General features: G+C 40.6%; 1 protein-coding gene across 1 annotated transcript; it reads right to left on the reverse strand.

Annotated features, from left to right (window-relative positions):
• Positions 1–1,524: 1,524 nt before the first annotated feature.
• LOC149980105 (uncharacterized) lies at positions 1,525–3,053 on the reverse strand. Its single transcript, XM_090188540.1, has 2 exons — positions 2,525–3,053; positions 1,525–2,439 (listed from the first exon to the last, which is right to left on the reverse strand). The coding sequence occupies exons 1-2, from the start codon at positions 3,051–3,053 to the stop codon at positions 1,754–1,756; spliced, it is 1,215 nt and encodes a 404-aa protein (XP_090044666.1). The 3' UTR covers positions 1,525–1,753.
• Between the last annotated feature and the right edge of the window lie 5,530 nt (positions 3,054–8,583).

Genomic DNA, 8,583 nt, shown 5'->3' on the forward strand with positions numbered 1-8,583 from the left:
ACAACAAATACAAAACGTAACGTCTAGTAGGGCTAAACAGCACAGTACCAAAAACAAGATCCCACAAACAGCAGGTGGGAAAAGGCTTCCTAAATATGATCCCCAATCAGAGACAACAATTGGGAACCATACCAGGCCAACATAGAAAATAAAAACTAGAGTACCTACCCTAGTCACATCCTGAACTATCCAAAATGGAGAATAAAAAGGCTCTCTAAGGTCAGGGCGTGACAATTACAGAAGTCGAAAAAAGGCACCGTGATTATGGAATCCGTTCCATGTGAAAAACTAACTGTGTATATTTTCCTGACATTAAGTAATATAATTCCGAAGTTAAGTGTTTTTTTTTCTTCAAATTTTAGCCATACCAAGGATGGATGATTTGTCAATTTAATTATGGATTCTGAAAAGTCTTCAAGAAGGCCTGGGTGAACACAAATGATCATATACTGTATATGCCTATTAATAATGTATTCGTAAATACTAATAAAAAATAAAAAGTCAGATAATGTGACCTAAAGCATTAACAACAATAGACATGTCAATGCATTTGTTTTGCTTCATAAATAATTTATTCTTAAATATGAATCAGTTATATACAGAATGTATCATTCTTGTTTTATTCCCAGTATTTTTTCGCATATTGCAACTTGCCCACCGTATGACTTGCAGTAGCATAGCATGTAAACATAGCACAACTTTTCAAAAGCTTACTTTGTTTTCTTCCTATGAAATAATGTCAGAGTTTAGCTGGTGTTTTGGCCATGATTATGTTTGCATGTGAATTTTGTCAGTCACAACTTTTCCTGATTCATCATTATTGCAGATAAAACATGTTGAGCCACTTTAAATGTGAATGTCACTCCCCTCTGGAAAGAATGTATATGGCACACCTAGTTTTTCTCTCTTTTTCCATTCCCTCCAGTACTCACTTTCATAACAATTGTTGTGTTCCTCGGTTAATGTCCTTTAGTTCATAAGGGTTTGAGAAAGCTCACATTCTTTACTTTACAAGGGTTATAGCCAGCTGGACAGTCCTGTTAGCATAGTGAAACTGCAATCATCATGGTGATTTTCAAGGTGTTGGCTCCTGAGGCAATGGTGTCTGCGACTACAGCTGCTGTAGTTGGTGCTGTGGTGGTGGTGGTTGTCAGGGTTTAACAGCGGAAGAGAGTGAAATAACACTAAGATGTATTCCCTTGTATAAAGCTCCATTCGTTTTCATAATAATGGTAATAATGCAACAGCTACATCGGAAACACTATAACATCTTAGAATAACAGGTGGAATTACTTACTTGCTCTAATGGAGGTTGTATCAACAGTTAGGAAGGTGTTCCCCTGAGCCAGAGATTGAGCCAAAACCCTGCTCTGCACTCATTGTATTGGGAACCGCTGTCTAGTTCTTGAAAATAAGGGTCATGTTGACAATAACTGAGCTACTACTGTAAACAATTAAATATATAAATATTTAGTATTTCTTTTGAGGTCAGATACTTAAACAGTTGTTTCCCAAAAAGTATTTAGAAAGATGACAATGTTTATAGTAATTATTTTAAAAAAATCTTACTGTATTATTCAAACTTGCTATTTCTAAATAATTATATTTAAGTGTCGACATTCATACAGTTACAGAATACAATTAATTGTTACTTACGTGAATTTAATGATCTTACACCATAGGTAATTTAAAAGGTAAATTATTTTGTAACCACGATTCACCTGTAAAAAAAAATCTATTAGTATTAATAATTTCAATCAATAATTTCAGCATTATTGTTCAAAGACACGCTACTCACCTCTGTGGTAACATTTGCTGTGTCCGAATAGTCACTTAGGAATGTACAGATCATTCTGAATCCTACTCCCAGTGATCCCTCATTTGCTGTCAGTGCTGCTGTTGAGTCGGTAGTGGTGGTTGTCTCAGCTGTGGTGGTTGTGGGAGAAACTACGGTTGTTGTTAGTGTGACTGTGGTTCTTGTGGTAGAAGCAGTTGTTGTGGTTGTGGCAGCAGCTGTGGATGTCAAAGCAGAAACTGTGGATATTGTGGGTGCAGCTGTGGTTGTTGTGGGGGCGGATGTGGTTGTTGTAGCAGCAGTTGCGGTTTTTGTAGCAGCAGTTGTGGTTGTTGTGGGAGCAGCTGTGGTTGTCGTAGCAGAAGCTGTGGTTATTGTGGGTGCAGCTGTGGTTGTTGTAGTAGCAGCTGTGTGTGCTGTGGGTGCAGATGTAATTGTCGTTGGTGTAGCTGGGGTTGTTGTGGAAGTAGCTGTTATTGTTGATGAAGCTGTGGTTATTGTGAGTGCAGCTGTAGTTACTGTAGCTGTGTTAGTTGTTGGTGGAGCTGTAGTTGTTGTGGGAGCAGCGGTGTTTGATGTGGGAGTAGCTGTTGTTGCCGGTGCAGCAGCTGAGGCTGTTTTTGGTGCATCTGTGGTTGTTGTAGCTGCGGATGTGGTTGTTGTTGGTGTAGATATGGCTGTTGATGGTGCAGATATAGTGGTTGTTGCTGCAGCTTTGGTTGTTGTAACTTCGCATGTCGTTGTTGTTGTCTTGGGTGCAGCTGTAGTTGTTTTTGATTGAGCTGTAGTTATTGTGGGAGCAACTGTGGTTCATGTGGTAGTAGCTGTTGTTGTCTTGGCAGAAGCTGTGGTTGTTGTAGGTAACGCGGTGGTTGTTGCTGTTGTTGTCATGGAAGCAGCTGTGGTTGTTGTAGGTGCCACTGTGGTTGTTTTTGGAGGAGCTGTTGTCATGGCAGCAGCTGTGGTTATTGTAGGTGCAGCTGTGATTGTCATGGCAGCAGCTGTGGTTGATGGTGGTGGAACTGTTGCTGTAGTGGCAGTAGCTGTGGTTGTTGTAGGAGGAGCTGTGGTTGTTGTTTGCAGCTGTTTTTGTTGTAGCTGTTGTTGTCTTGGCAGAAGCTGTGGTTGTTGTAGATAACGCGGTGGTTGTTTTTGGTACAGCTGTAGTTATTGTGGTAGTAGCTGTTTTTGTCTTGGAAGAAGCTGTGATTGTTGAAGGTGCAGCTGTGGTTGTTTTTGGAGGAGCTGTTGTTGTCATGGCAGCAATTGTGGTTGTTGTAGGTGCAGCTATGTTTGTTGTTGCAGCAGCTGTGGTTGTTGGTGGTGGAGCTGTTGTTGTCGTGGCAGTAGCTGTGGTTGTTGAAGGAGGAGCTGTGGTTGTTGTTTGCAGCTGTTTTTGTTGTAGCTGCTCCTGTGGTTGTTGTGGGTATAGCTGTCGTTGTAGTTGCTGCAGCTGAAGTTATTGTGGGAGCAGCTATTGTTGTCATGGCAGCAGCTGTGGTTGTTGTAGTTGGAGCTGTTTTTGTCTTGGCAGAAGCTGAGGTTGTTGTTGGTGCGGCTTTGATTGTTGTAGGTGCATCTGTGGTTGTTTTGCTGTAGTTGTGGCTGTTGTGGGTGAATCTGTTGTTTTCGTGGCATCAGCTGTGGTTATTGTGGCAGCAGATGTTTTTGTTGTGGTGGCGACTGTGGTTGCTGTGGGGTAGGTTGTGGTTGTTGAAGAAGAACCTGTAGTTGTTGCTGCTGAAAATGTGATTGTAGCTGTGGCTGTGGTTGTAGTTTGTGCAGCTGTGTTTGTTGTGATGGCTGCTGTGGTTGATGTGTGTTTCTCGGGGGCGGCTGTGGTTGTTGTTGGAGCAGATGTGGTTGTTGCGAGGCAAGCTGTGGTTGCTGAAACAGCAGCTGTGGTTGTTGTGGCAGCTGTGGTATTTTCTTCAGCTGAAATTTAAGTTGATGTCCCTGTAACTCATAAAATGTACCCAATATTAACATGCCATGTGTCAATCTTGAAAGTGATGACAATGCCAACAACGTCAGCAATGATGGCTTTACTTACTTGCAGTAATGGAGGTTGGATCAACGGCGAGAAGGTGTTCCCCTGTGACAGAGAGTCAGTCAATCCCTGCCTTTCCACGGTTGCATTTGGAACCACAGTCTGATTCTTGAAAACAAGTGTCATGTTTACAATCCCTGAGCCACTCCTGTAGGAAAAGATACAGACAAAGAGATGTAGTATTCCTTTCAGGTGAGGTGCTTGAACAATTGATTCAGATTCAATTTGATTCATCCATTGACATCTTTTAAGGAGAGTGCAGTTCTGAACAATGGTTTGTTGGATCAGTCTAAACCTTTGCACAAACACTGCTCCCATCTACTGGCCAAATTCTAAATTGCAGCTGGGCTGTAATAATACATTATGGCCTTTCTATTGCAATTAAAAGAGGATGGTACAAAAAAAAATACAAATTAATGGTTGTTTTTTTCTTTGTGTTGTCTTTTACCAGATCTTTTGTGTTAAATTCTCCTACATTCATTTTACATTTCCACAACGTGTTTTCTTTCAAATGGTATCAAGAATATGCATATCCTTGCTTCAGATATTCTTGCTACAGGCAGTTAGATTTGGGTAGGTCATTTTAAGCGAACATTGAAAAAAGTGTCCGATCCTTTAAAACAGTGGTTTCCAAACGTTGTATAGGCTGGTACCTCTTCAAACATTCAACCTCCAGCTGGTAACCCCTCTAGCACCAGGATCAGTGCACTCTCAAACTTTGTAATCCTACCACACACACACTATACGATGCATTTATTAAACATCAGAATGAGTGTGAGTTTTTGTCACAATCTGGCTCGTTGGTATTGACAAAGAGCTGTTTATAGGACCAGGGCTCAAATAATAATATTATAATAATCAATAATTTTGCTCTTTATTTAGCCATCTTATATATAAAACCGTATTTGTTCATCGAAAATTGTGAAAAACGCAGGTTAAAGAGAAGGGTGTGCTTGAAGGGATTTTATTTGTATTTTTTTTATTTAACCGTTATTTAACCAGGAAGGACTCATTGAGATTTGAAATCTCTTTTTCAAGAGTGTCCTGGCCAAGATAGGCAGCACCAAGTGATTACATAATTACAGACAGACAACATGAAAAACTACAGGTCATCTAGTAAAAAAAACATAGAATTCACAAGAGTATAACAAAATCATAAAACAGCTAATTAAAAACATTGCCAGGTCAGGGAATCATCCTCCACATCCTTTATCAATTATTTAAAAACACCAATTGGGATAAATTCTTCCAGATTAAAAGTATTTTTTAAGGTGTTCCAAGCCGATGGTGCAGAGTACAGAAAGCCCCTCTTACCATATTCAGTTCGGACATTTGGAACAGTTAGCAGGATAAAGTCCTGCGAACAAAGAGAGTACCCACCACATTTCTGAACAATAAAAATGCCCAAATTAAATGGCAGTAAACCCAAAATGGCTTTGTAAATAAAAGGTATACCAGTGACTGAGCCTACAATTGACTAGAGAAGGCCAGCCCAACCCTTGTATATAAAGTGCAGTGGTGCCTAAGGGTTTTGCAGTTTAAAATAAATCTCAATGCTCCATGGTAAAGGGTGTCAATTGATCTCTATCACTGAGAGGAAGCATTCATATTTAAATTATCCCCATAGTCTAGTAAAGGCATAAATGTAGCTGATACTAGCCTCCTTCTGGCTTCAAAAGAAAAATAGGCCTTATTCCTCAAATAAAATCCCAACTTCAGCTTCATTTTTTTTTGTAAATTGTTGAATCCTCAATTAAAATTCCAGGATATTTATTTGAGGTTACAGTCTCAATCTCATTGTCCTGACAGTAATATGTGAAAGGTTCAGAGGTCTATTTTTTGCTTTAGAAAACACCATTAGTTTAGTTTTGTCAGTATTGAAGATAAGACTCAATCGACACAAGGTATGTTGAACAGTATAAAAAGCAGTTTGCAAGTTCTGGAAAGCATTTGTGAGAGACGAGCACAGCAATAAATAACAGTATCATCAGCATGAAAGTGAAGTTGCGCATTCTGCACATTTCTGTCTAAAGCACTTTTTAAATAGTGGATAATAGAGGGGACCAAGTACAGAGCCCTGGGGCACACCATTACAGACAGACAATGTAACAAACATGAGCCCATCAAATTAAGTGCACTGAGTTCTATCAGACAGATAGTTATCAATCTGTCTCAGTATAGCATGATCAACTGTATGAATAGCCTTAGAACAGGGGTGGTCAATTCCAGTCATCGAGGGCCCGATTGGTGTCACAGTTTTGCCCCAGCCCCAGCTGACACACCTAACTCCAATAATCACCTAATCATGATCTTCAGTTTAGAATGCAATCAGCTGTGTTTGCTAGGGATGGAGAAAAAGTGTGACACCAATCAGGCCCTCTAGGACTGGAGTTGCCCACCCCTGCCTTAGAGAGATCAATAACAAATGACACACAGTGCTGTTTTTTGTCAAGGGCTTCAGTGAGTATGCACATAACTCTGCAATGTTGGGTTGTATTGGAGAGAGTCTCAGTCTTAAATCCTTTTCTACACACAGTCTGTGCCTGTATTCAGTTTTCATGCTAGTGAGAGGCGAGAAAACACTCTCACATAGGTACGTGGTTGCAAAGGCATCCGTTTCTTAACAGAGCGATTTGCCAAGGCAGGATTCTCAGAGCGCAGCCAAATCCAGAAATCTGGCAGTGTCTTCTGATTAAATTCAATTTTCACAGAACCGCTTGTTGCAATTTTGATGAGGCTCTCTTGTTCAGATATTGGTAAGTGGACTGAAGGCAGGGCATGAAAGGGATAACGAATCCAGTTGTTTGTGTCAACCGTTTCGGGAAAGTACCTGCGTAATTGCACAACCAACTCACTCAGGTGCTTCGCTACATCATATTTGACATTGTCCGTAAGCTTGTGTTAATTTGCAGACAAAAATGCATACAATGATGGAAAGACCTGTGTGTTTTCCTTGCTAATGCAGACAGAGAAGAGCTCCAACTTCTTAACCATAGCCTCAATGTTGTCCCGGACATTGAATATAGTTGCGGAGAGTCCCTGTAATCCTAGATTCAGATCATTCAGGCGAGGAAAAACATCACCCAAATGTATAGCCCCGTTGGAAAATATGACTGTACTGTTAGAAAATGTGAAGAAGAATAAATACTACTTTAATATATCACTAAGATAAACATTGCCCTTTTGTCAATAAAGCGATTTCTACTGCTCACCATGGTGATGCTAAGGATTCCTTTTTGGGCCAGAATGGTAGCAACAAATCGACTAATCATTTTTATTTCACCTTTATTTAAACAGGTAGGCCAGTTGAGAACAAGTTCTCATTTTACAACTATGACCTGGCCAAGATAAAGTAAAGCAGTGCGGCACAAACAACAACACACATGCTTTGGAATAAACAAACGTACTGTCAATAACACAATAGGAAAAACAATCTATATACAGTGTGTGCAAATGAGGTAAGATTAGAGAGGTCAGGCAAACAATAGGCCGTAGTGGCGAAGTAATTACAATTTAGCAATTAAACACTGGAGTGATAGATGTGCAGAAGATGAATGTGCAAGTAGAGATACTGGGGTGCAAAGGAGCAAAAAAATAAATACATATCAATATGGAGATGAGGTAGTTGAATGGGCTATTTACAGATGGGCTATGTGCAGGTGCAGTGACCTGTGAGCTGCTCTGACAGCTGATGCTTAAAGTTAATGAGGGAGATATGAGTCTCCAGATTCAGTGATTTTTGCAATGCATTCCAGTAGTTGGCAGCAGAGAACTGGAAGCAAAGGCGGCCAAAGAAGGAACAGGCTTTGGGGGTGACCAGTGAAATATACCTGCTGGAGCGTGTTCTACGGGTGGGTGCTGCTATGGTGACCAGTGAGCTGAGATAAGGTGGGGCTTTACCTAGCAGAGACTTATAGATGACCTGGAGCCAGTGGGTTTGGTGACGAATATGAAGTGAGGACCAGCCAACGAGAGCATACAGGTCGCAGTGGTGGGTAGTATATGCGACTTTGGTGACAAAACGGATGGCACTGTGATAGACTGCATCCAATTTGCTGAGTAAAGTGTTGTAGGCTTTTTTATAAATGACATTGCCGAAGTCAAGGATCGGTAGGATAGTCAGTTTTACGAGGGTATGTTTGGCAGCATGAGTGAAGGATGCTTTGTTGCGAAATAGGAAGCCGATTCTAGATTTCATTTTGGATTGGAGATGCTTAATGTGAGTCTGGAAGGAGAGTTTACAGTCTAACCAGACACCTAGGTATTTGCAATTGTCCACATATTCTAAGTCAGAACCGTCCAGTGTAGTGATGCTGGACGGGTGGGCAGGTGGGGGCAGTGATCGGTTGAAGAGCACACATTTAGTTTTACTTGATTTTCCACTATCCAACTTTCTGACGATCACAGTGGGGAGGTGAGAACTACAGTATTTGTGCCAATTTGAAACTGGGGTTGACAAAAATAGCCATTACAATGTATGTTTGGGACTACATTAAGCCCTGAAAGTACTTGTGGAGATTTGATAGGATTAGTGTAGTCAGTAAGCAATATGGTAATAGCTACATTTAGCGATCTGAATTTGTTGTTTTAGGCTTAGACCTATCTAAATACAGTATAATAATATGTCTGGAAGTGCAAAGGTTATAAGAGCTAATATTCTTTGCCTAGCAGTGCGATTGAGGTAACCTTCGTTTAGAGAGAAGAGTGTCCTCTACTGGCCCTCCAACACTACTTCCTT

The sequence above is a fragment of the Oncorhynchus mykiss genome, chromosome 10 (assembly GCF_057628025.1).
Source record: "Oncorhynchus mykiss isolate SJ-2025 chromosome 10, ASM5762802v1, whole genome shotgun sequence".
NCBI lineage: Eukaryota > Metazoa > Chordata > Actinopteri > Salmoniformes > Salmonidae > Oncorhynchus > Oncorhynchus mykiss.

Excerpts from the sequence above, each read along its gene's own strand:
- LOC149980105 (XM_090188540.1), bottom strand. The coding sequence starts at position 3,053 with ATGACAACAACAGCTCCTCCAAAAACAACCACAGCTGCACCTTCAACA. Across the intron at positions 2,440-2,524 it reads CAACAACAACGACATGCGAA|CTACAACAACCACAGATGCA; the intron begins GTTACAACAACC and ends CCACATCCGCAG.